Raw genomic sequence first — 26172 nt, 5'->3', positions numbered from 1 at the left:
AGTGCTATACAGAGCGTCTTCCTTTCGGAAAGCGAGTACCCAGAGGGATGTCTATACTGGGATGGACATCTACTTGGTCAATGTTTGCTGTCTTCCTCGAGTTCTCACAGACACCACAAGAGGCGAGAATACCAATATCATCACACTCGCTACAGCGCCTTGCCTGGCCAAAGTACATTTACAAAATTCTCAAACTTTACATTCGTTACAGCTTCATCTTCATCTCATCTCTCCCAAACTAACGTTTTCTATCAACAAGCAGTCATGGCGGACGAAATTGTTCAGGATCTGGCTGTCAGGGAGCCCAGCTTCCCTGTTGATTACAGTTATGTGATCGAATTTATGGTCGGACAAGAGACGCCGGAATTCGATTACGACGCTTCGCGACCCCCAAGACTTTGGGCCTGTCCCGTCCAAGAAGAAGACCCTAGCGCTGCTATCCTGGACAAGTGCAAGGATTTGCTGGTGAGAGCGGGCGAGTCCGTAGCCATCTGTCGGGACCCTTCGTCTCCCGATACGAGCATAGAATATTTCTCTGAAGAGAATGGACCGCCCATGGGCTTAGGGGGCCACTGGCTCATCGAACCCTCACCCACCACTTATTCAAGGCGACACAGCCCCGAGGCGTATGAATGGTATGGCGTGCGGCTTCGCAGTCCAACTTACCGCGAACTAGAAGCTGTGGATAGGATGACTCCAGTTCAATGGATCCTTGCTTTATTCCGATCAAGAGTCCTGATTCATGTCAACTCGACGTGTAGATTCAACGTTCATGTCAAGCCCGCACTCATGCCAATCTCTCTGCTCACTGCCAAAAAGATGACGACACTGGTGTGGGTTCTTGAGAAGGAGTTGCTTGAGCGCGTCTGCCCCAATTCTTACGGGTTGCCGTATCCTCATGTCAAAACCATGGAAACGTGTTCCCGAATCTCGTCTCTCGTCTGGTATGGCTCTGGAGGAAGATCCCGTCAACAAGATCCCCTTAGGGCTGCTATCTCGAAACAGCATCTTCCCGACCTCCGCAACATGGACCTTTTAACCAGACTTGAACTCGTATGGGATGCTGGCTCAACCGGCGAACTCGCCAAGGGCCTTCTTGGGTACAATGGGGATGCTACGTCGTTTGCTATACGGCCCGCTGGAAAGTACACTCATGGCCCCACGTTTGAGTTCCGCTATAGCCTTTGGCATCCTTACGACGACCTGGACGCATCCCAATACTGGATTGACTTGTCCATATGCCTCCTACGGGCCACAGCGCAGAGTGCCGACAGGTTTAAGCAGTACATCTCACAGTTGGATGACTTGATACACGGCTTCTCAGTTAACAGCACGCCCCCTACGCATCGATGGAAAGCGCTCTTGTCGACGCTTGGATTAACGGAGGAATGGTCTGCTCCCTGGGAAGCCATCGTTAAGCACTACAGAGCTGGCCATCGGCTTTGCTACAGATTCATCGATCGGCAACAGTTTCTGGCACCATCTGAGTTGCGGGCCCCAGGGCGGCATAAGGTGCAACGATGAAGTGTCCTTTACCCGACTTCTGCGTTTTCTGCGTTTTAATTTGCTCAGCGCTCCTTGACAGCGAATTTTGTATTTATTATCCTTGGTAATGGGACTTTCTGGCATAGCTTGGGGGTCTCCATGAGCGCTAGATACTGAGATATTCTATAGTAATCAAGACGTATTTCTGCAATATGCCACCTGTTCCCAAATTAGTATTACTTTTAATCTCCTGTTATGGAATGCTATGATATGCTATCTAAACTGGAGCCGAAGCCGGCCGAAGCCAGCCAAAGATCCGCTCTATGTCTACATTGTTTCGTTAGGTAGTCGGCAGCTCGGCGTCTGTCGTTCCTTTTATTTTTCACTTTCGTGTACTTGCACTCCTTGGTTAAGACACGCAAAGCAAAGGGCTAAAGCCATCGCTCCATCGTAGGCCTCCCATGATGGCAATCATTACTGCCAGAGCGACCGCCACGCTACTAAAGCCATATATATACGAGTGGCTTCGTTTGAGGCTGCTCAACTCGGCAACCCACGTCGAGATGGTAGTCAAGCACCCACAGAAGCCATCTTCGATTCCCTGCAACACCTGACATCCGACGATCCCTCCTATTTGAGCGTGAGCGATATCCCACGACATACCCAAGACGGCGGTGCCAGCGATGTTTGCAGCAAAAGTACCCAGGGGAAACGAGGCGATTTTGCCGTTGAGATAGATGGCGAGGTAGAAGCGGGCGAGGCATCCCAGGGGTGCGAAGACGAGGGCGAAGAGGATCTCGCCGCGCCACTTGTTGTGCGGGGGGAAGATTGCCATGAGGACTGCGCCGAGCCAGCAGCCCCAGCCGAGGAAGACGCCGAGGGGGTCGAGGATCTTGCGGGTCACGGGGTATGGGATGGACGGGGTGAATCGTTCTAGAGCGATGGCGAGGTGCGCGCCGAGGATTAAGCCTGCTAGCGAGAGGGAGACTGTCGTGATGGTCACGGCGAGGAGGGCCATGAATGAGTATCCGCCGTTTCGGCCTGGGATGCCTAGGCCGGGGGTGACCATTTGGTTGGACAGGGCGAGGAAGATGTCGCGGATGAAGCTTGAAAAGCTGGTGAAGCTGCCGCAGAAACCGGTCGCCAGGCCAATGTAGAGGGGAATCGTCTTTTTGGTTGCTAGATGGGCCTTCTTGGCGGCCACTAGATCGATGACTTGATCGCCCTGTCCTGAGCTCTCTGAGCCAGTATTTGAATTTTCCTTTGCGCGCGCAAGCATTTGGTCATAGGAAGGTGTTCCCCATTCATAGCGGAACAGCATCCGATCCTCGGAGAGGAAGCCCATGACGAGACTGCCGCCGAAGTTGGCCCATAGAATGTTGAATATGACTGGGTCGCCAGGGTAAGTATTCAATGCGCTCAATCCCACACGCGCAAGAGTGCCCCATATGGCAAAGAAGACGAGGTACGATATCGTGTAGATCTGAGTTGCCAGCCTCGACACATGGTGTTCCTCTTTTTCATTGACGGCTTCGACGTCGGTCAATTCCGCCGCTGGGGGTTGCAGGGTTGACTCTGCGAGACTGGCGCGTCGCGATTCCCGCTCTTCACGGTCTCGACTCCGAATCTGCTCTAGGCTGTGGTGCCTGTATATAGACGACTCGGCGACGTTTTCCACGGGGCTTGTCGCTGCCAGTTCATCGAGATTCGCCCAGTCGTCTGGAATGTCGTAGGACGGGGCTTCTGCGACGGATCGCCGCCGAGCTTCGCGAACAGGGGACGGCGGCGGCTTTTCTGTTGTTGGCGACGGATTTTCGTCTGGGATATCGACTGATAATCCGGCGGTGGCATCGTCGAGGTTTTGGTACGCGATCGGGGCGTTGTAGCTGGCAGAACTTGATCGCCGCCGCGCGGGATCGTGTGACGAAGCCATTATGGGTGGGTTGGAGGTTGTCTTGGCTTGGAGAGTTGCTGGAGTTGCTCAGCCGGGCAAGTAGACGGCGTTTGAGCCACGGATCATGTCGTAGTGAAAACTGCGCATTTACTGGAACTGAGAGAAAAAGTGCGATTCATATTTGAGCTGGATGGGAGGGAGTCGGATGGAAGATAGACCAGGGCAGGGGAAAGAATTGCAAAAGCCGAGAATCAACCGCGATCCATCGGCACCTATATCCGGTCAAAGCTGTACCTCTGGGAATTGACTTCATTGTGTTTTGGAGTATAAAGAGATGCTCCTATATCGGCATTGAAGAAATGGCGTCTGGAAGAATTATTTTGGAATCCTAGCACCCTCTAATCAGCATCTTAAATAAACAAACCGCCGTATCATGCACTATCCAGCCGCAGCAGCGTATAAATCATGCCCATGTTTCTTATCCAGGCTTGTAAGGTCCATATCCGACATATCCATTATCCTTATCAGCACAGACCCCGCTAACGGCCCTCTCCGATGCCCGATAACCCACCTAACAACTCCCATCTCCACCACTCCGCACAGCGCCGGCAGCGCTATGCTTTAGCACTGGCCTTAGCACTGGCCCCTCCCCCACCTTGAGGTCCCCAAGTCCCTCTGATATGCCATCCCGTATCTCGCTACGTAATTTGTGCCCAGCCCGAGACCATCAGCTGCATCTCTTCTCTTACTTCTTACCTGGTCGGTCCATCACGGCCGCTTCTTTCTCCTCTTTGCCTACCGACTCTTACTACGGTGCTTGTTTTCTTATTTCCCTCTTGATTTGTCGCCTGGATTTGTCCCGGCGTCTCCTTGAAGCTTCAGCCTTCGACGTCTTACATCGCTTACTCGTAACTCTTACTTACAAGATCGCTACTACATACGCCCAACATCTCCTCCCGATATCCAGATATTATCATCAATCATGGCCAATTTGCCTTCAAACGTCCATGTATCGCAGCATCCCAGTCTGCTGGCTAAGCTCAGCCAACTGCGATCCCAATCGGCCAGCCCTCGAGATGTCAAGTCCTTGATCCACGAGATCTCATTAATCATCGCTTGTGAAGCCATCAGCTCCGCCATAAAACCAGCTGATGGCCCCAAGGTGTGTATTTTCTTCAGCAAATGTGCCTCCTCTTGCCTCCTCTCTAACACAATCGCAGGACAAAACCCCCCTAGGCTTCGAATACACAACTGTCGTCTCTGAGCCCAGCAATATCTGCATAGTCCCAATCCTGCGGTCTGGCTTAGGCATGGTTGAAGGTTTGTGGCACACGATACTTCCCTCTCTTCTCACACCTACATAGAGGCATTGTACAGTGACTAACAGCCTGCTTGCAGCTGTACAAACTATGCTCCCAGCCTCAGTACCCATCCACCATCTTGGCATGTACCGCGAGCCCTCGACTCTCGACCCCGTCGAATACTACAACAACCTCCCCCGACAAACTTCTGCCTCTGGCCCCGAAGGCAGCAAGCTCGCCATTATTGTCGACCCCGTCATCGCTACTGGCGGTACGTGCGCCGCGGCCATCCAGACTTTACGCGAATGGGGTGCCAGGAGGATTCTTGTCCTGTCTGTACTGGGAGCTGCCGAAGGTGTCCAGAAGGCTGCGGCAGAGTGGCCCGAGGGTACGGAAATTTGGATCGCAGGTGTCGACAAGGAACTGACGGATGGCGGCATGTTGAAGCCCGGCCTGGGTGACGTTGGAGACCGCCTGTTTTTGACCATTGGAAAATAATCACCAAACCAGGCGGCTATCGAAGGAACATCATGGGCAACGAGATGATGAATCGGTTCTTGGGTATAGCGTTAGAGATGGTGTTCAATAGGCATAGGCGCAGAGAAATTCTATTTTGGTGGCTTTACTTTTTCTTTTTCTTTTTGGTTTTTTCTTGCTCTTTCTTGCTCTACTCTATTGTATGAGAACGCGCAATCTAGGAGGAAAGGCGCAGAGGAAGCTCCAGCGGAGAGCATGTTGGAAACTTTATTCACCTGTATATCTGGCCTTTTGCGGTCTTTCAACTGCAAACACTGCGATCCTGCAACTGCAAATATTTCACTACTCGCGAACGCTTTCTCACAGTCCACTCTTGGAAACGACATACAACAGCTTCTATTGCTTATTACCTAGTTATAATATATTCGTCCCGCCATGGATCCTAAAGACGCAGACTACGATGCCGACGATTCTTCGCAAGTAGAAGACTCATGTGCCGAGGGAGAAGAATGCAAGACTAGTCTTGAGCTGTGTTGTGCGGCCTGGCGTACTCCTCAAGAACAATGCGAAAACACTGCCGTCATCAGCTGCAAGAAATGCCGTCAAGTAGCTGTAAGTACTCGGCCGAAATAGAAAATCTCACCCACCGCGTCTTGTGTATATTATCCCCCCCCTCTCTTGGACCAACTGACGCACTTTCATATAGTATTGCAGCGAAAAGTGCAGGGCAAATGACTTGGTAGATCACCATAAGTCAAGGATTTTACCATGTTATCCTCGACGGACAGAATATGAGGATGGCGAGATTCCGGACCACCCTTTCTTTGAAACGAACAGATTCTGGGCCAACTATCCTGCGACTGATGTTTTGAATCTACCAAAGAACGAGGGATCAGAGTATGACGGCCGCCTGCGACTCCTTCTCTTGGGCCGTGAGTTTTGCTGTCCCCTTGTTGGAATTATGTGACAATGACTTCTAACGAAAACGCAAAGCTTTCGGTCTGCGACACGTAATTTATTCTGTTGTCGCCATGCCAGAGACGGCTAATCCATCGCTTGACGCGACCCTTGTTGAGTCTGACATGTGCCATCTTGCGCGGACATTTCTTTCACTACTCATACTTTCAATGGACACTGTCAACAGTCTTGTTGCCGCAGAAGTCGTTGTAGACGTCTGGTACTCGGCTAAATGGCCTGATTGGACCTATTCTTTCATCGAGAAACACTTGGGACAAAAGTTGCGAGGCCTTCGTCAGAAAATTCAGACTTGGTATAAGGATAAGCAAGATAAACGAACGTTGTGCTTCACGGCGACAATGGGAACTCCAGACTATCTTACATTTGATGTTTGTCTAGACTGGTATACTTGGACGAATCTTTTGGACTTGTGCCTCCAAGAACCAGAGCTAGGATCAATGGCCAGGGCCAGGGCAGACGATGTATCAAAATACGGCGAGCCTCTAGACCGAGTATTTCGCACATTCTCGTCGTCAAGAACAGCAGCCTTGATGAAGTGGCGGCTCGACGGCATCGTACAGCCTCACGGCGAATCGGCGTCGGGATACACGAGACCGAATCCGTAAGTTTTGTGTTGTTTCTATCGAGAATTAAACAAACAAAGGAAGGAAAGTGGAGGGTAACGAATCGTTACTAATATTTACAGAGCTTTGTTTCTCCCTGGCAGAGGTCCACCTGAGGGGATTACCAACGAGCCTCTTTCAGAATGGCCGATGAACGAAATTTTGGGATACAGCCCGTATCCTGCTGAAGACGACGTCTATGGCAAAATGAACTTTTATCTTCACCGAATGGTTGTTTTATTTCGAGCTTGTTTGAAGAAAAAGTCAATCACTGCGTATGTCACCGCTTGCGGTCTAGTAGAGATGCCAGGACACATTCCAACATACCACAAGGAAACGCCCTTTTACGATCGTATAGAGGTAATGTGCAATGCAGTGCGCAAAATGGATGGAACTTGTCGAATCTGACGTTATTAGGTTGGAAATTGGTTCGACATTGATGCTCAACTGTGCTTCTTGGCTTGTGCTCCTCTGCTACGACACGCGAGCGAGAACCCATATGCAACCATATTAACCTTGTGCCGAGAAAGCGTTATAGAGGCAGAAGACGAAGAGGCTGAGAAATTCGCGGAACTCGAAAAATACCACCTATACCACCCGGCGTTTGACCTATTAGAAACCATGGCGCCTCTGAGAAAAGCTGTCGGCGAGCCATACGATGCAGCTTTAGTGCCCCGACATATGATTCTCTTTATATACCGCAGCTGGAGCTTGTTTTCTTACGGGTAAGTCGATTTGCCTGAGCTAGACGTATCTATCATATAACTGACTGAATCCCGGAGCAGCTATCTATCCAATCTAAAAAAATTTGGATTCCCAGTGCCTGGAGACGAGAAGCTGCAGCATCCTAGGGCTCCTTTGCTGGTCACAGGGTACCTTGGTGCCCAAAGAAAGGAGAATACAGTTCTTAGCCAATGGGGAAATCTATTGTTGGGCGGCGAGGAGAGGAATCCCACCATGGAAGAGTTGAGGCGTTGGACGAGCTGGCCAGCCGCAAAGCCACAGTATTGGATGGAATGGAGAAAGGTGAGAGACGTGACTGCCGAAGAATTTTTCGAGCATCTTGACATGCTGCAAGGAAAGCGGGCACTGCGGATATGGCAGTCGTTATATGGAGACCATGGGATGAGGGAGAAGGAGAAGAAGGGAGAAGAAAAGAAAGATGAAAGAAACGGCAGAGATGAGAAGAAAGATGAAAGAAAAGGCGGGGATGAGGTTGCGGTGAATAGGGACGAGAGTGTCCCAAGAGGCATACCTATGAATCTGCTGGCGAACAAGATGCTGATGAGGATCCATATGGCGATAAAATCTACATGCGAGGCAGAGGAAGCTTATAGAAACGACGGAGATGAGGAGAAAGATGAAAGAAACAGCGAAGATGAGGAGAAAGCTGAAAGAAACGGCGGAGATGAGGAGGAAGATGAAATTAAAGACGGAGATGAGGCTGCGGTGGATGGGTTGGAGAGTGTCCCGAGAGACATGCCTATGTATCCGCTGTTGAAAGAGATCCTGATGAGGCTGGATATGGAGAGAAAATTACGCGAGGATGAACATGGCAGTACCTAGCACGACAGCCGAAGTCGTTCTTCGCTGCAGCGGAACTGAGAGTGAGGGATAGGAAGTGGAACCTAGAGGAATAATAATGACGGAGAATGATGCATTGCATTGGTGTTGGAATATGGGCCGTGGTGTGTTTCTTTGCAGCGAATTAGCAATGGTATAATACCAGCGTACGCACTCAGTGATATTAGCATAGATATCGACAACAGTGAAAAAAGGCGTTTGAAATTATCGCTAACAGCATATTGAATATACTGGGCAAGAGTGAAGAGTGCGGATGGATTTGACGTTGAAATCATCCTCCGTGAATTCTCGGCGACTGGGTGGGATGGAATTATGTAACTCATGCCGTTGCCTGACTAGGACTCAATTCACGATGATTAACAAGACGCATGACTAAGAGATGGAGCTTGTTTATATCAGCCTCGAGACAAACTGCAACTGAAGCGCAACTCAAGCCTCCAGTGGATTGATTCCAAAGATTTAATCCTTGCAACTCGACAGCTCTAGTTGCTTTGCTTATGGACCGTCGGGGTCCGAGGTCCGCGATCCCACTCAGCCTCTCTCGCACCGTACACGCAACTGGCTGGATCTCTGCAAACCTCCGCGGCGGGGATTAAAAACTCTCAGTCTCCGGCCTATGAGTCTTACTTGTTTGATTGTCCGTGTTCACACGGCTTGGCTAATGCTTGCTTACACTGCTATCTCCGATGGAAATGTGGGGAGTTGTGCCATCGTGCGTTGAATTGGGCAGCCCGGCGAGTTGAGAAGGGTTTAGTATTAGGTGTGCTTGCTTTAGGTAGTGATACATTACATGTGCTGTGCTAAACAGACTGCGCGTCGGGTTGATTGGCCTGACGTCAAATGCGACTATAAATTGCTGGATGTCTGACGTTTGCTGTTGAACTTTCCCCGCTCAAACTCAATCAAGGACGCGGCGGACTTGGGACAACTCCAATTGAAACCGACAGAGGTCAAAACAATTACAGCAACAGAGAAAAACTGAACAAACACAAGACAGCAATGGCTGAACCAGAGGCTAAGCGTGTCAAGACCGAGTACGAGCTCATCTACTGGCCGGGTATCCCTGGCCGTGGTGAGGTTGTCCGGTTGCTCTTTGAAGAAGCGGGCGTCGGCTACATCGACACGGCAAAGGCCGCCAAGGCGGCTCCCACGACTCTGTCGTACATGGCGGCGACGAACCTGGGAGACGACAAGAACCCGCCGGTGTTTGCGCCGCCGGTGTTGAAGCACGGCGAGCTGGTGATTAACCAGCTGCCCAACATCCTGCTGTACCTGGCGCCGAAGCTGGGGCTTGCGCCGGCGAGTGGGGATGCGGTGTATCACCTGAATGCGATTGCGTTGACGATTCTGGATGGGCTTTGTGTGGAGGTGCATGAGACGCATCACCCGATTGCGACGGACAAGTACTATGAGGATCAGAAGGAGGAGGCGAAGCTCAGGGCGAAGGCGTTTAGGGAGCAGAGATTGCCGAGGTATCTTACGTATGTGCAGAGATTGTTGGATGGGGAGAAGAGTGGTGAGGGGGGTTGGTTGTATGGAGGGGAGTTGACGTATGTTGACTTGGTGCTGTTTCAGGTGAGTCTTGCTGTGAACTTTTTGATCTTGATTTTTCTTTTGTGCAAGTGCTGATGGAATGTGGTAGTGCCTTGATGGAACACAGTATGCTTTTCCCAAGACGGTGGAGAAGTTGAGGAAGGGGGGCAAGCATGACGGCGTGTTCAAGCTGTACGATGCCATCAAGGAGAGGCCGAATATCAAGGCGTATCTGGAGAGTGACAGGAGGATAGATTACGCGGATGGTATTTGGCGCCACTATCCTGAGTTGGAGGAGGATGAAGAGTGAAGCAGCTGCAAGGGTAATTGCGTGGATACATAGCGACAATACTAATGCTGCAAAAGTTTTGTTGAGCGAGTGATGTGAGCTGGCGGCTTGATGCGTGATGATACTGCTGTTGGCCGAGAGAGTGAAGTGATGGTATTGGTGAGCTATGCTGATATCCGGTTGCAAAGGCGGTCAAAAGATATGGTGAATTCATTGTTGCGAATCGTTAGGAAAGGAGAATTACGGATATAAATGGCTTGTGTTGCCAATGACCTCAATTCACTGAGAAGTGGACTCGTTTCTCGTCGTCTTGGACCATTCATTGGTAGTTATTGGGATTGCGTGATGTGAAATCCACGGATGGATGCTGTAGAGCTGTGTCTTTCCGTCTAAAAGCGGTCAACGAGGTTTCTGTGCTGAAGGATGTGAATACAGCAAATGTAACTCATTCTTTCTCTCTGAGTTTGACAACTATATAAGTCGGCTGTCATCCCACTTCGAAAGACATTACCATCTCATACACATTTTATCCTTACAAAATTATAGACTATTACAGACAATTATGACTGGTCAACATGCCGACGATTAGTACTTCCTCTTTTATGTCTTCGTTCCTCTACTGGAAAGGGATCTCGCTTCGATCTAATTGGGCCTCGCTGCGCACCGAATATAACATGAGTCGACCAATGCTACACCTCCTTACACAAAGAATATTACGGAAGGTCTCTTTGCCTTCTCAGTAGCCGAGGTCGGTGAAGACAAGTGAGTTTACGTCAAATACTCATCATCTCTTGTGTCTGTGTTTATTACGTGCATTAACTTCAGATGAGTGAAGAGAAAGCGAGATGACGACTATGAATGGCGTTCCAAACCTTGGAACCTGACGAGAGACTTGCTTTCAGAGCTTTACGAATGGTAGGTAAGCACAATACACAAATGCATATGCTGCCGCGTCTCCCGCTGCTTACCCATGTCAAGCAGAGAACGACTTGATCAGATTCCTGCCGTCAACCTTCACCATCAACGAATATAACACACATCATGAGCCAACCGAACAGCACCGAGTGGCAGGTTGCCGAAGGCACTGGCCTATCGCTCACCCAGCAGTCTGCAGATGCCACGCCGGCCATCATCCCAATCAACGATTCGACGGTGCCGCAATGCCTACGGCCAGCACGTCGTCTTATAGAACGGCACTTCATTCTTGTTCAGGGGCTTTACGTTTCGCACCTGGAGAAGCAGCTCTTATCCAAGCACATTTCGTACTTAGAGGAAGCCAGGAAAAGGTATTAATCATGGTAACCGTGATTCATTCCACACGAATTGGTTGTATGGTTCAACTAAGATACGCATAGGTAGCACTCTCGGATGGACCTTTGACGAGCAATGTAAATCGATGGGACTTAATGGAACCAGAAGACATTTATTTTCTCGATCACTCGCTTTATGAGAACTCCCAACTGAATGGCAGGCAACTATCACATCAATTGCACAACTACACAATCATCATCAGCTCCCACGGAACATGAATACCGTCTCACAGACGGTGGATCGCTGGGATATCCTGATAGAGGGCGGAAGCTTCGACAACTACCAAGAACCGCGCATTTGGCAAAAAAGATCAAAAAACGAGAGAAATTCGACAAAATAGCTAGCTCACTTCAACAAGCTGTATGAATGCGCACCTACTGAACAACAACCCGAACATGATGGGCTCACCTCACGCACGCCAAGTCTGACTTTAAAGGGAAAGACTACCAACTTGAGCCTGCGATTGCTCATTGGTACAACAATGACACAACTTTGCGCCCGATACCTCACGTCTCACTTGCCAAATCCCTCGTGTACTATTCACACCTTATTACAGGGCTGAAAGTCATGAAACTTGCCGATTTTTTACACCCTTTCCGATTTGTTCAGAAGACTGCAGCGACAGATGTGTCATACCTAGGGCCAAACCTCACTATGGACGACAACGACGTAGATGAGGATCTGGTTCTACAATTAATGACACGCATAACTTCGCAATATTTCCCCATTGACAGGAACTGCACGTAGATGGGTGCTTCCACCTGCAGTTCCTTTCAACTTATGCGTTACCGTCTACCCGTGTATGTTGCCTGGAACAAAGATTCCTTCGTTGCCAAGATTCCCTTCTTCATATCCCATTCCCAATGAGCTCATCCGTCCGCAAAAGTGACTGATACTGACAGCTCAGTAGATGATGAGATGAAATCCACCAACTAGCAAGGCAACAGCTCAGAGATGAGATCACAGCAAAAGATACAGCTGCGTATACACTAAGATCCAACACCCATACTTTCGCTCCATGGATGAGTAGGACCGCGAATAAGCATCACGATGAATTTAACGGATGTAGAGGACCATTCCGCCCTTGCTTCTTGCTGGAGGTGGACCTAATCCTCCACCTCATCTTCCCGACCTCCCTGAGCTTTCTAACAAAAAAGAGAAGAAGATCAATTGCCGGTCGGTATTTCAATCTGTGATTAGTGATTGCGGTGGCTTGCTGGTCTTTTGACATATTAATCAAGCAAATCTGGAAGCAGCTTTTGACGCAATTCTCAGCCTCGCAAAGCGGCTTCGCAGCTTTGCAATATCAACACCACGTTGATTTTGACGGATGAAGGGGATCATTCCATCCTCCTCCCAGCAAAATCACGGCTTACACATGAATGATACAAGATTGCATCGGAGGGAAGTGTAAGGAACCCCTGATGAAGGTCAACCCGAATCGAAATACTGGAAGTTTGACAACAAATGTTCGAGTTGACAATGACGACCGATAATGCTCACACCCGAAAGCCTTCGATTCTCCATGTAAGTCAAGCAACTTCATGAATTTGAATCGTGCTAACGGTTAATGCAGCGAGTGGCTTGGAACTGATGAATGGATTCCAAGTAAAAGAAAACTGTAACCTGTACAAGTTGCCATTGGAACAGACATGCCTTACACAACCAAAAAACATTGATTGAGCGGCAACATTTAGCTCATATGTCGCCTTCTTGGACGCGGACAGCAGAGATTTGTATGCTGCGGAATGGAAGCTGCCTCCGAACTACCTGTCAGTACTCACTACCAGTAGCCTGTTTACTGGTAGCGCACCCACTATGCCGAAATACAAAGGAACGCGACAACATCAAACAACATCTTCACAGAACTCTGATATTTACCATTTTACAACTATTACACTTCGGATACAGTTGCAAGAGATTCTTCGACATAGCAGTCCGATGTGATTCATCAACGAGCAAGAAGGGCAAAGAGCTGTTGCCCTGTATTACGAGATATATTCTTGGTTTAGCCAGCTTCTCTGTTTCGGAACATGAACACCTTAACAATGGCCGAGATCGTGGAATCTTCTTACTACTCCTGCACATCGCACACAGTTATCCAATGGGTTTAGCTATTCATGGAAGAGGTCCTGTTCATGAGAGCCAACTCACGAATTTGACGATGAATCTGGTTTCCCCCGATATACCTTACTACACTTGGATGCTTCTGGTGGATTTTGACAAGATGTGGTTTCATATTGTGCCTAAGCATCGTCAAGAGCTCATATCGTAAAAGACTGCAGTACCATATCGATGTTAGGACTGTTCTAGAAGGTCTTTCGACGAGCGAAAAGAGATGATGCCGACTCCACGGACGACAAAGGTTGCCACATGAGATTATTTACCCAACTCTTACGCTAATCACTTACTCCAATCATAACGTCAAACCCCATCCAGGAGTTTTGCACGCCTACATTACAGGGGAATTCTATGAGGAATGGAACATACTTTGCCTCCAGCTGGAGATTAACCCCCGCCTGAACATCTCAAAGGCGTCCTCGAAGGACTACGACATAACAGCACATGCCTCCGACGTCGCCCTCGCCCTCGGGATGGACCCGGACGCCGCCAATGACCCCATCGCTCTCTATGAAGCCATCCACAAGCGCTTGTTGAACAACCTCGAGCTGTTTGCACAGCACACCAACCCTTCTAAACTTCGAAACCGAGGACCGCAGACCATGTGCGAGATCCTGCCAACACAATGGACGACATAATCACCCACCTTCGCAACCGCGCGGATATCTTATATGACGAATATCTTGACCAGGGGACGGCACTTCCGGGATCACTTTGAGAAAAGAAGAATGCCCAATTGTCGGCTCTTGCTAGGGATGAGGAGACTGCTATCATCGAGGCCGAGCGGGAGAAGAACACCGGCCCTGAAGCCGATTACGATATTAGCATGGAAAAACTTAGAGATATGCGTGATCAGCTGGGCCACTGACAAGACATACAAGGCGCTGTTTGAAGCGCAGCGCCGTTGCAGCCTGCTGAAGAGGATTCAGGCCACTAGTCACATCGATTTTACGCTCTCTGCCAACCACTGAGTGCACGTTCACGTCCACGACTGGGCCCGAGAAGCCCTCTGTGTGTTAGACATGAAAATGGTGAACGGAAGAAATGACGAGACGTCGTGGACACCATCGCTGACAAAACTTACCTGAGAATCGCCACAGAGAGATTTACATCAATAGAGGAATTGACATCGATTCCATTGTCGTCAAGCACTAGGTTACCAGATCCTAACTTCAGCGCTTTTTATCACCGGTCTCCTCAATCCACACCTAATTACAGTGTGGCGCCCTGGCACACCACGCACTTGACAACACACCAAACCAAGATCACGAAGTTCAAGATCGCGAAGTTCGATATCGCGATGCCTTCGTTCTGCGGCTATCGTCAGAGTCATCTCACGGCGCTGGCCGCGATGGCTGCCACCGCCTTCGACACCGACTCCGAGACCGAATCTGATGCCGAGGAAGTTATTGAAGTCATCCCGGCCACACAGATCGAGGAAGACGAGCCGGAGGAAATAGCCGGCCCGTGAGAAGTGTTCACATTGAATTGGAAAGGCCGGAAATGCGGTTTTTGAAGGAATTGGCGCATATCGATAGTCTATAGTGTTGTAATGTGAAATTTTGTATGATGATTTTCTCTCCTGGTGCGCTGTATTGTATTTTGGTGTGCAGGTGTGACAATTGCTATTAAGGGGTAAATCTAGCTTGTGTTGTGGAGTACTACGGCGAGAATAGGAATATTCTAAGGTGAAAATAGGAAGACTCCAAAACATCCCTCGGGATCCTAGATACATGTTTTAAAGATTATCAGTTCTATCTGTTGCCTTTTATTGCTCGACAGACAGCCACGAGAATCCTCCTGCAATCCAAAATCGTATGATTCCCCTGAAAGGAAGACAGTGCCAGCGTTCATCATCATGTCCATTGTGATGCTCAAACTCCACCCGTAATTTGCACACCGTTCCTATTCCATTTTCGTAATTTCCAATCTCCGGAATCTTGGTTCTGTAACAGATTTGAGTTGGTTTGTCCACGGTCGCTTCCCGATCCATCTGTACACGACAGTCTCCGACTGTACGACGGGCACCATTCTCATAGTAGAACATGAGGCCTCGGCAAAAGTCTAAATCACCCTCGTAAAATATCACAACAGAGGAAACTCCATCCAAACTGGCCCAAGAGTAATAAGTGAATTGGCCCATCTGGTTTGCACCAGGGTCAGCGAATATCGGGCGGCTGGCGACGTCGAAAGTTGCTGGGGATGCTTGATATGCACCAAAGAAGGGTAACATCTCTCTTTTGTTAGGCTCGCAGTAAACCAACGAGACGGGGTTCTGCAATGCTAAAACCTTGTCTTCACTGCAGTTTGGTTGACGCTGTCCAATAGTGATATCACCGGCCTTTTCCATTCTCACAAAGATGACATTTAAACGATCATCTGATCCATTGGCGCCGAGGTAGGTTATCCGGTCACCCTTTGGTAAAGGCAGATACACCCGAAGAGGCTCCGAAAAGACAACATCAGGACGTTTCTCTTCCAAGACAGCTTTATCTGTCCAAAGGGTGGATTCTTGCTCCGTGAGGTGGATATGCATAGCCAACACAACGGTAGTATCGAGATAGAATGTGATCCCTCGTATTTCACTCAACTCAACAACATTAAAGCGCTGTATTGGCATTATCTTTTTCGGATGACCCATACAGAGCGATAAATTAGGAGGTGTTGGGCTGTTCCATACGTGGAGGCGGACGTTGCGCAATTGTCGAGGTAGCTTGAGTCGCAAACGGCCGTCCTGGGGAAATAAATGGTGAGATTTAGATGGAATGTTGATGAGATTCTGATGGGCACACATACCTTTAACTGTACTTTTACTCCTTCGAGGGATGCCTCATCTTCAACAATATAGGCAAGGTGGTTGGCAGGCCTTGACCACCGCCCCGAATACTGTGGCCGAGTCGGAAGCCGTTCCATCTTTCTAATGCCCTCACAATCTATAGTCAATTTTATAACTGGTAGTGGCGGTGATAAAGGCTCAACGCGACGCAACTCTCCGTTGCGCTCCCACGAAAGGACACTTCTCAATGGCATAGCTCGGACCGGCTGCGGGCTGGTTCGAGAAACCCAGGTTGCAATTTGAATCGCCATCATACACCTCCAGAATACAGACTCCTCAGAGTATTGTTTGATGATATGAACGATTTCTCTGGGTAACGAGTAGAGTCGCGATATCCCACCGATTCGAGCTGTCTTCTCAAGAGCCTCCTCATCGACTATATTATTCGATAGATAAAGGCGCTCCATTCCCCGCCAAGGATGTTTCCACGCGGTTAGAATCCAGAGCCTATTCAAGGCCTCTTCGCCTGCAACAGAGCATACCTGTTGGAATATCTGGTAGCAACCCAGGTGCATCGCACAAAACTCAGGCGATGTGGCGTGGTTTGGAGAGTTCTTGTCGGCAACGCTGTATTCGTATCTTTCCATCATATGTACGTGGAAGTCTTTTAATGGGTACCTGACAAATGGTTCCGTGAGATCGATATGCGCGGTCGAATTGTAATTACCGCAGACTACACACATATAAATATAAATATCATCAGCGACAAGACGAGCGAAGCCTCAAAGGAAGGATGGAGTTAAAAGAATAGCCATGTTAGACAATCTCATACGTGCTATGATCTTTTCATGCTGGTAAATGGTAGTTGAACAGATCCCGCATTGGGGAATATCTGCCAAGTATTCACGATGGCGCTTTCGTGCCATTGTCGAAAGAATATTGTAGTACAGGTGAAGCGTTTGAGGCAAGAATGTGTTGAGTCTTCACCACGGTGAAGACAACGAGAATCTCGATTGTCTATTAACTACCCACGCTTACCCACATCTGGGCAATGCCGAGTCGAAGAGATCTTACTCGCCTCCACATCGCTTTGTTCTTTTGGAGACCGCTTATTAAAAAACAGCTGGGGATTGGCTTCTGCAATTCACAATCACCGGCATGTTTTGCGCCAGCTAACGCCAACTAACTAACTTGATATGTTAATATTCTCGAGCAAAGTCTTTCCATTGTGATGACCGACCCTCACCGACCCCCACTTCTCTCGGTGGTTACCCTTTCAAGCCTGCCTCTCAACCTCGGCTCCTGGCTCGATATGATGAGTTTCAATAACTACCGGATCTAATTCCACTTATAATGACTATATTCATCGCAAGATTGTGTCTAACCGCTTATCCATCTATCAGACGAGCCGCTATGAGTACACCTACAACCCCTGTCAGACGCATGGAACAGGTGCTCAATCATCCCAGCCACAAAATCGCGGGTGATAATTTCGCATATTCAGCAGAGGAGCACCGGGATCTTCACCTTCAGAGCACGCTCCATCCGCTTGACCGTAGCCATTTATACCTAAAGTGAAGACTGTTATTTTTTCGAAATATGTAGACTTCCCTAACTGACAATCCTAGAAACCAAGCGCCAATCAATCCGGCCGTCTACACTAGTAGCCCGCCAATTACCACGACGGATATACACACGGAGAAACTCCCGGACTTATAGGCCGCAGACATGAGGAGTCCACGGCGTATTAGACGCCCTGTCGAAGCCGTCTTCTCTTTCTTTCATAAGACCTGCAGGAACGAATGCCGGCCAGAGCCAAAACTCTCAATGAAATATTGAACACAAACACAATCAAAACCGCAGAAGCTCAATATTTCTGGACGATAGAATCGCTCTATTCCCAGGTAGCTACTGCCACAGGCTGAGCTCCCCAACATGACCCAACAGATGTCAGAGCTCGATGACGATTATTTTACGACTCTTAACTTATTTACCACCACTTATCATCGGGACGTGTACGATGCTATTAACCCAGAAAACCCACGATTATCACAAGCAGGAAAAGTGATTGTAATCACTGGAGCTAGTAGTGGGATCGGAAAGGAGGTAGCTATCTCTTTGCATCCTCTCTCTTCAAAGAGTGGAACATTTGGACTGATGCTTGCCGCCAACCCAATGAATAGGCCATGGCGCTGTCATTTGCAAAGGCTGGTGCAAAGGCCCTCTACCTTATCGCTCGAAGTCAAGACGGCCTAGATAAGACTAGAGAGCTGGTTCTTGCGACCAACTCAGATGTCAAAGTTGTTACAAAGGCTTTGAGTATTACAGATGAAGATGCTGTTCGAGAACTCTTTCTCCAGATCAGTTCTGAATATGGTAAAGCGGATGTACTCATCAACTGTGCTGGAATCGGGTCGGGCGGGCCGTTTCTGACAGCTCCTGTGGCAGATATTTGGCGAGACTTTGTCGGTATTATACCTCTATTCGCTAAATTACAAAAAGCTAATACTATGTCTTCAGGAAGTCAATGTAAAGGGCACCATCATCATGAGCCAGTATTTTGCAAAAGCATTAGGCATGACCGATAAAGGTCGCATTATCAACATAGCAAGTTCATTCGGTCCATTCATGGCGCCAGACACAGACAGCTATGCTCTTAGCAAGCTAATTCAGATTCAAATGCAACGGTATATCACAGCAGGAAACCCAAATATCTTTGCTGCAAGTCTTCACCCGGGATCAGTCCGTACAGCCATGACCGCGCCAGAGTGGGTGCGATTCTCGAAAGATACGCCGGCATTGGCGGGAGGAGCTGCTGTGTGGCTGGCGTCTGCAGAGGCTGATTTTATGAATGGAAGATATCTGGACGCAGCATGGGATGTTCCCGAGATTGTAAAAAGGGAGGAAGACATTGTTCAGAAAGGGTTGCTCCTAATGGAGCTGCGTGGTGACTTTACGGGGGGGAAATAGTGGGAATTTGTTGCAACTCAGCCGTGCTCTTATGAGGCTGACCTCAAAACATCCATGCCTGGAAGACTAAAGGACTGAAGGACCAAGTGGTAACTTTACACTAGAATGCAGCAGCAGACCGCATCGCTCTCTGAAAGAACGACTGTGCATACAATTTTACTTCATCACACTCATTCAGATGCCTTTAAATAGCATGTTGTTAACCAAAGCATTAAAACTGAATACAAGCTTAATTTTGCCCGCGCCCAATGCCAATTTACGTACCTTGGAGACCTTCCAATCTTATTTTTATGAGGTGTCTGAGACAGTTAATATTCAAGCTTATAATTTGTAGGTTTTGAGATGTTTACTTAATTGATCGTGTCTCCCGACCATACCAGCTACCTACGGATTTCAACTTCCTGGCATGGGATGTTAACGAGCTGCACGATGAGCTCAAGGCTGCTCGACTACCACTACTTTTATGCCTTGAACCGCCTAGATTCTCACAACCAAAAGCTCCTCATAATCACTTTTTAATAGCAAGTGAGCTCACGAGATTAGACGATCCGCTTCTCGCACAATTTCCGGGGCTGCGAGGCAGTACGATAGACTAAGCCCTGCGACCGCACGAATCAGGACACACCTGATCCTTGTTCTCGCATCAATGTGATTTGTGCGTGCAGCCAACACTCAAGCCACAGCGGGCATCCAAGCTGTTTTCAGCCAATCGCCCGACTTGTGGTGGATTTTTGGCCCCCTTGCATATGTAAAGAGACATTGCAATGTTATATCGGTGAGAGTTGAGCAACAGTAAGGCGCCACGCTACACCAATATATGCAAGGTTGAAATTGCAAATACGCATGTCTCATACTTTGCAGCCAACATGTTTCATTGATGAGGTAAATAAATAGGCTGGCATTCGGCGCAAAATTGGATACTGACGTAGGATAATGTTTCACACGCTGCCAGAGTGAATGTGATAGCCCCCATGCATGTGACTAGACGGGCAAATTGTTCATCATGTATGCTGTAGTAATAGAATCACTCATCCAATTAGGCATGAGACAATGATAATAAGCCTCATCGTCAGCTTCTTCCCCAGCCTCGTGATATAAAGAGAGAGACTTCGAACGCCATTCGTAACCCAACTTCCTACACATCAAGCCAATCTCAAAAAAATTTACCAAAGACACGAAGAAACGACTGTTTGTCCCTTCATACCCTCCTACTTTGATACACATGCTAACGCCTATAGGCTCTCAATATGTCGCTTCCTACTCTTAACCACGTCTTCACTATGGCCATCACTCCGAAGGAGCCGGTCAACACTGGTGAAACGCCAAGAGGAAAGGCCAATTGGTTCGAGATCTCGGACGGCACTATCACAGCAGCAGATGGTCAACACATCGCTGACGTTCTCTCTGGAGGAGGAGACTACCTCACGCGATATGTCGATGACAACGTCGCAGAGGTGGATATGCGACTAATTGCCAAAGACTCGGACGACCAAATTATGCGCATCACCGTGTCGGGATACGACTATCTCGACCGAGCAACTATGCTGGCCTTGGACGGCAGAGCTGGCGAAGATGCCGGGGACAACAACTCGGGAGTCACTGAGCCTTACGGTTTTGAAGTTCTGAAGTTCAACACGGCGAGTCCAAAGTATAGGTGGCTAAATTTTGCTGTCCTTCTTGCGCGTGTTAAGTTTGTCGTTGGTAACGCGGGCATTGAGAGTGTTGTGTACACAACTTACCAGGTGGGCAATTAATGAGTTAACGTTCCGGGGCATTCGATGGGTATCCAAAATCCGGACATTTAGATAATGTATACGAAGCAATTTTTAAATAAATATTCGTCATCAGTTCCTGTGCATGTTCTTCAATTTCTCCATTGTATACTAGAGCTAGCTTTGATTAGATACACTAATGCTGTTCCAGATAATACTGTAAAGGTCCCATGAGTTTAAGCCTTCTCGATCTTTCGAAGACTGTTGACAGCATCCACAATGGTGTCCTCCAAAGTTCGGTACTTGACACCGAGATCTGTGTTGGCCTTTGTAGTGTCTACAAGATAAGAAGGCGGAATAGGTGCTCCAGTCTCTCCCTTGGGAGTGGTTTCTCTGAGTTCAGGGAACTTGGCACGAATAATATCGCAAATCTGCTGATAGCTGTAAGCAGAAGCAGCAATAAGGTAGCGCTGGTTTGCGGCCGCTGGCTTCTCGAACGCTTGAACGTGTGCTTCGGCGACTTGTTGAGAAGAAAAGTTAGCGGCAGGTTCTGGCAACTCTATCCTTAAATTGAATACTTACGATCGCGGACATCGACATAAGAGAAGAACGCTGTGGGTGGAACTTCTTGTTCTGATCCGTTAAAGAGGCGGTAGATGTCGTTGGAGGAGGTATTCAGCTCTTTGGTGCTTCCTACATGGTGAATGAGAGGGCCATAGATGAACGGAGGGCACAGTGCCGAGATTGTGAATTTGGGCTGGTTGAGATGTGTTAGTACAAAGCATTGCCTGGTATGTTCCATTGTCGCACTAGGCGTACCTTGTGCTTCTCAACGTAGTCAAAGGCAGCATTTTCTGAAACGCTCTTGGAAGTTAAATAGGCGAGAATGGCATTTCCGCTTTCAATGGCTGCCTCCTTGGTCACAGGGCTAAAGTCTTTCTCTGTGTACACGTATCCGGGTCTTTGGCCTTGAAGAGGATCCAAGATGGAAGAAATTGACGATGTAATGACCACGCGGCTGATATTTGCGTCGCTGTTTTGAATGGTTTCCAGAAGGTTGACCGTGCCGTCTACAGCGGGCCTGAACAGCTGAGTTTCGAAATCAGTTGTGCCCAGCTGCATAGGGGATGCAACGTGAATAACCTGAAATAGTTGAGCATCACATTTTGGTCAGCACGGTTAGCAATGAACATACCCCGTCTACTCCCTGCAGAGCATCATTAAAGGCTCCCTTTTCTGCAATATCAGGCACAATCACGTAAGAAAGCTTTGCACTGTGCTCTGCGTGGCTCTCAAGGACTTCTTCTCCTCGGGTTTCTGATCGAACTGTGGCTTTCACGTTATAACCCTTGTTGAGAAAGGCTCGAATGACGTGTGCTGCGGCAAAGCCAGAGCCTCCGGTGACTAGAACTGTGGAAACCATTTTTGCTGTGGTTATAAAGTAATGGTGTCTTATAAATGAGTTACTGATGTCGTTCTGATGATGTTTTTGATGTCGGATGTTTATTCAGTAACAATGTCTTCAATGAATCTTATATAGTTTTGAGGTATGGAGTTCATGTTCCTTCGTAGTAGGATGTGACGTTGTGAAACAAACGTCATGATATAATCTGGTCATTTATAATTGGTGTTTATAATCAAGCTTCTAGTGTTGTTAATACATCGCTTACAAAAGTCTTCCTATTAGATATGAAGTCGCAAACTCGAGGCGTACAGATGTCAGATAGATTCCATCTAGGTTGGCAAACTAGGACGAAATAGGCCACACCTCATCCCTGTCTTTGCATTAAGTCTGCTCAGCTCGCCCACTTGATCCTGGTGGAGACATGCCACCCGTGTGCTAAACTAAATATACGCCCGATCATTTACTACTGGTGGCTGTTGTCTAGTGCTTTTGTGTTTGAGTCGTCATGCTGCAGATATTAAACAAGCTACATGTTTTACATCGCTATTATGTGACGGGATTCTACGCTTTGAGACCTACGGATCATTGTAATATGATCCCTTCGTTGATTCCATTCTGAATAGAGATAGTTTCATTACTGCACTTTGGCATATGATGTCAAGAAGATTGTTACACATTCATTTGTTAGTCAATAGCCGCGTTTGCGATTATATTTCTCCATATATCTGTATTGACAAAGAATGTAAAGGCATACCAAAAGCTGCCTCACACCAAATAAATCCATTTATCGCAGCCAAATAGTCCTGAGGAGTTTCATAGCCTATGGATCGGACGCTTTCTGACAACAATGCCGCAAATTGCATTCTCAAATCGTCAAAGAGAATCGGCGAGCAAGCTGCAACAGTGAGTATCCAAATGAGGAAGATATTAGATGTGTCCCACTTGGGAAGCATCCCTTCTGAACCAAGTACCAACTGCAGTTTTGTTCCATAGAGCATGCCTGCACCAGGCTCAAAGTCAAATTTAGAGCGAAGACTGCCAAGGTACAAAATTCCGGCAAGGCGGAAGCACTCCCTTTGACGAGCATGAATTTCATCATGTATTGATGACCGAGGAAGGGAGAGGAAGTGATGTAGCACTGGTGATATGTGAAAAACATGAAACAAGGGATCGATCCATAGGTCCCGCGTCAAAGTTTCCGACGCAATTATGTCATTGAGGTGCCTTAACTGCTGACAAAGGTAATTCGCTATCTCACATCTTTCCACAGTGGGAATAACGCAGCCGGATGAGAGTTGTGCTGCATCGAATAATGCCAAGTTCAGTTTGCTCTGGCCGGAAAGGATATCATTGGGCGGAGGAAATTGAGCCGCTGCATCTTGCCGAAACCGCCCATTAATTTCGATCCTGTTCAAAATGTTGGTCAGGTCTTTTATTCTGGTATTTATAGACTTACCAAAACAGAGCAAGCCGGAGAGGAGGTGAGTGTAATGAACCCTCGCCGCCTTTGAGATGAAGGATACGCGAAAGCCCGTCCATATGGACTTGAAACATTCCAGGCTCTTTGATCAAATTCTGTAATTGTCAGAGCACTTATTTTTTGAACGACCAGAATGTCTTGAAACCTACCGCATATGCCGCGGATGTCAGAACGGCGATAACAACCTCGTCACTAGCACCAGTTGCCACGCTGTTTAACCTCTGCTGAAGATTTTGCGTTGAGATCATAGAATACTGGGCGTCTTCGCCGGAGTCGCTCTCGCATCCCAACCAATGAACGAGATGCCACGCGGATGCAGAGAGCATTTGCGAAAGCGCTATTGTCTCTCGAGCTAGATCGACGAAGCCGATTTGAACTAGCGTGTTGAATTTGGGACATGTTCCATCATACACTATGAAGAACTGTCAGAGGAGTTTTGCCCGACCATTATGTGAGTGACAAACTGTGATCCCAGAGACGGTGTGCTCGACGATTGTCTCCGAATCCGAACGACTGAAATGGATCGGACCGACTCGCGTCTAGTATTGACATCGATCTTGGAAGGACTTGACTGGGCCCAGCATTTGAACTGTGAATTGTTCCATCAAGCAAAGGCGTAACGTCAAGGTCCACGGTTGTTTGGCGTCGCTTATATGGATGTTGACGTCGATAGTTGGCCTGAGCGACGCTGCGAACTCGCCTCTGTGTCTCTCTGTCTCTTCCCGTTTCATCCCCAGACAAGACAATGAATTCGAATTCTTTGGCAGGAGATTTATTCGAGTCTTTTCTTGGTTTCCGAGTAGGCATTTTATTACTGAATAATTGTCATTATCATTGCAAGAACGAGATCGTGTTGAGGCTTCAATTCGTATTGAGTTTAATGTTGAACGAATTAATCACTGCTTACTAACCGCTTCCTAGCTAATATATTCCGCTGAGCCGGGCGCCACCTGAATCGCAAGATTCCAAATCGGCATTGCTGCTGGTCTTAAACGAAGTCATAGTGCTTCCGAATTCTTCTTTGAGTTACCTGACTATGGGACTACCATTGTAAATAAAATGCGAAAAATGATGTCTAAACGATGGCATTCAAGCTCTCTCACACCACGAACGGTAGCTTCACGGAACTAGGTGCAACGTTCACAATAACTCTCCCTAAAAATAATACGAACCAATCATTGATCGTGCTCTTATGAGTAAATAGTATCTAAATTACAATATCCTACCTGCGTTTCTCAGAAAACATGGTACGCCCACATTTCTGGCCTGAGTGACATGTTTTACTATCTGTATACAGCCTTAAGCTCTGAAGAGGGCCCCCACTCTAAAACGGCTGAGCAGATAAATTACCTGTGGGAGGTTTTATGATCTTGCGTATAGCCACAAAGGCGGTTGTTTCTACTGGTTTGAACTTTTGTTTCTCTACCGTTTTTTTCTCGCCAGATTTTCGGGCGCTTGATCGTGCATTTCAATTGGTGCAGTTTTGTCCACCGCAGTTGGGCCTCTTTCACTGCGGCCACATGCGTTTCAGGTTGGATGCATCGTCGCCCAGTTATCCATGCATATATGTTCAGAAGAAACCCCAAATATTTGCCATAATTTCTCGTTAATCCATCTCTTTGTCAATCGATTTGGACCCTGCACTCGTTGCAAACGAAACTGCAGCCATGGATGTTTCAGAGCGCGAAGATTTTGTCAGGAAACCGAGGCAGCGAGCAATGCCACTATTTCCCAACCCCTTCAAAGAGTGCCGAAAGACAGATGCCAAATCTTGGAATGTGTTTACTCCCGATGTTAATGTCTTAAAGTACAAAGAAACTCTGAGTAAAGATCAAGAAAAAAAACTTCCATGATAGAGCTGAAAACCTGGTTTGGAGAGCGGTTGGTGCTGAGTATTACCGTGCTTCCAAATTTTACTGGGAAATATGTGCCTGGCACGACATTTTCAACTTGATTCACACTGATGAAAAGTTTAGAGTGTAAGTTATCCCTTACTTATTACACGCCACTGTACTAACACATAGTTCACCATAGCGACAAAAGACCGTATAGATTTGTGGAACCAGACAGTAATGGCAAACTATCGATCTTAACACGGATTCCAGACGCAACGTTTGGTATTAAAACTTTCTATGACTATTGCAACAAGAATGGATTTCCTGCGTATAAGAGTAACGCTAAGACAGAGCCAGAACCACTGTTATGCCACAATCGTCTCTATTATATGACGCGAAATCCTAGGTGTAACCTTGTT

At 47.9% G+C, this 26172-nt stretch overlaps 11 protein-coding genes across 11 annotated transcripts; 7 read left to right on the top strand and 4 right to left on the bottom strand.

Moving 5' to 3' along the window:
* Positions 1 to 264: 264 nt before the first annotated feature.
* T069G_11153 (uncharacterized protein) lies at positions 265 to 1524 on the top strand (the record flags this gene model as incomplete). Its single annotated transcript, XM_056178358.1, has 1 exon — positions 265 to 1524. One exon carries the CDS (start codon positions 265 to 267, stop codon positions 1522 to 1524), a length of 1260 nt encoding a protein of 419 aa, XP_056023232.1.
* Positions 1525 to 1894: 370 nt separating this feature from the next.
* On the bottom strand, positions 1895 to 3418 carry T069G_11152 (crcB-like protein, camphor resistance (CrcB) domain-containing protein; the record flags this gene model as incomplete). The annotated part of the gene is made up of 2 exons (XM_056178357.1): positions 1895 to 2968; positions 3023 to 3418. 2 exons carry the CDS (start codon positions 3416 to 3418, stop codon positions 1895 to 1897), a joined length of 1470 nt encoding a protein of 489 aa, XP_056023231.1.
* Positions 3419 to 4361: 943 nt separating this feature from the next.
* T069G_11151 (uracil phosphoribosyltransferase domain-containing protein) lies at positions 4362 to 5178 on the top strand (the record flags this gene model as incomplete). Its single annotated transcript, XM_056178356.1, has 3 exons — positions 4362 to 4541; positions 4600 to 4699; positions 4778 to 5178. The coding sequence occupies 3 exons, from the start codon at positions 4362 to 4364 to the stop codon at positions 5176 to 5178; spliced, it is 681 nt and encodes a 226-aa protein (XP_056023230.1).
* Positions 5179 to 5592: 414 nt separating this feature from the next.
* Positions 5593 to 8303, top strand: T069G_11150 (uncharacterized protein; the record flags this gene model as incomplete). The annotated part of the gene is made up of 6 exons (XM_056178355.1): positions 5593 to 5769; positions 5864 to 6089; positions 6151 to 6736; positions 6821 to 7097; positions 7155 to 7462; positions 7523 to 8303. The coding sequence occupies 6 exons, from the start codon at positions 5593 to 5595 to the stop codon at positions 8301 to 8303; spliced, it is 2355 nt and encodes a 784-aa protein (XP_056023229.1).
* Positions 8304 to 9320: 1017 nt separating this feature from the next.
* Positions 9321 to 10164, top strand: T069G_11149 (uncharacterized protein; the record flags this gene model as incomplete). The annotated part of the gene is made up of 2 exons (XM_056178354.1): positions 9321 to 9896; positions 9964 to 10164. 2 exons carry the CDS (start codon positions 9321 to 9323, stop codon positions 10162 to 10164), a joined length of 777 nt encoding a protein of 258 aa, XP_056023228.1.
* A 3884-nt stretch (positions 10165 to 14048) lies between these two features.
* T069G_11148 (uncharacterized protein) lies at positions 14049 to 14443 on the top strand (the record flags this gene model as incomplete). The annotated part of the gene is made up of 2 exons (XM_056178353.1): positions 14049 to 14179; positions 14329 to 14443. 2 exons carry the CDS (start codon positions 14049 to 14051, stop codon positions 14441 to 14443), a joined length of 246 nt encoding a protein of 81 aa, XP_056023227.1.
* A 900-nt stretch (positions 14444 to 15343) lies between these two features.
* T069G_11147 (uncharacterized protein) lies at positions 15344 to 16488 on the bottom strand (the record flags this gene model as incomplete). The annotated part of the gene is made up of 2 exons (XM_056178352.1): positions 15344 to 16309; positions 16372 to 16488. The coding sequence occupies 2 exons, from the start codon at positions 16486 to 16488 to the stop codon at positions 15344 to 15346; spliced, it is 1083 nt and encodes a 360-aa protein (XP_056023226.1).
* Positions 16489 to 18286: 1798 nt separating this feature from the next.
* Positions 18287 to 19321, top strand: T069G_11146 (short chain dehydrogenase domain-containing protein; the record flags this gene model as incomplete). Its single annotated transcript, XM_056178351.1, has 3 exons — positions 18287 to 18457; positions 18535 to 18816; positions 18872 to 19321. The coding sequence occupies 3 exons, from the start codon at positions 18287 to 18289 to the stop codon at positions 19319 to 19321; spliced, it is 903 nt and encodes a 300-aa protein (XP_056023225.1).
* Positions 19322 to 20568: 1247 nt separating this feature from the next.
* T069G_11145 (uncharacterized protein) lies at positions 20569 to 21075 on the top strand (the record flags this gene model as incomplete). The annotated part of the gene is made up of 1 exon (XM_056178350.1): positions 20569 to 21075. One exon carries the CDS (start codon positions 20569 to 20571, stop codon positions 21073 to 21075), a length of 507 nt encoding a protein of 168 aa, XP_056023224.1.
* Positions 21076 to 21269: 194 nt separating this feature from the next.
* T069G_11144 (3-beta hydroxysteroid dehydrogenase/isomerase family domain-containing protein) lies at positions 21270 to 22456 on the bottom strand (the record flags this gene model as incomplete). Its single annotated transcript, XM_056178349.1, has 4 exons — positions 21270 to 21553; positions 21616 to 21790; positions 21853 to 22176; positions 22229 to 22456. 4 exons carry the CDS (start codon positions 22454 to 22456, stop codon positions 21270 to 21272), a joined length of 1011 nt encoding a protein of 336 aa, XP_056023223.1.
* A 543-nt stretch (positions 22457 to 22999) lies between these two features.
* On the bottom strand, positions 23000 to 24725 carry T069G_11143 (uncharacterized protein; the record flags this gene model as incomplete). The annotated part of the gene is made up of 6 exons (XM_056178348.1): positions 23000 to 23013; positions 23193 to 23576; positions 23697 to 23845; positions 23895 to 24013; positions 24068 to 24330; positions 24383 to 24725. 6 exons carry the CDS (start codon positions 24723 to 24725, stop codon positions 23000 to 23002), a joined length of 1272 nt encoding a protein of 423 aa, XP_056023222.1.
* Between the last annotated feature and the right edge of the window lie 1447 nt (positions 24726 to 26172).

This window comes from Trichoderma breve (assembly GCF_028502605.1).
Source record: "Trichoderma breve strain T069 chromosome 7 map unlocalized scaffold00008, whole genome shotgun sequence".
NCBI lineage: Eukaryota > Fungi > Ascomycota > Sordariomycetes > Hypocreales > Hypocreaceae > Trichoderma > Trichoderma breve.
The sequence above is the reverse complement of the archived record's forward strand: the minus strand, read 5'-3'. Positions and strand labels throughout refer to the sequence as shown.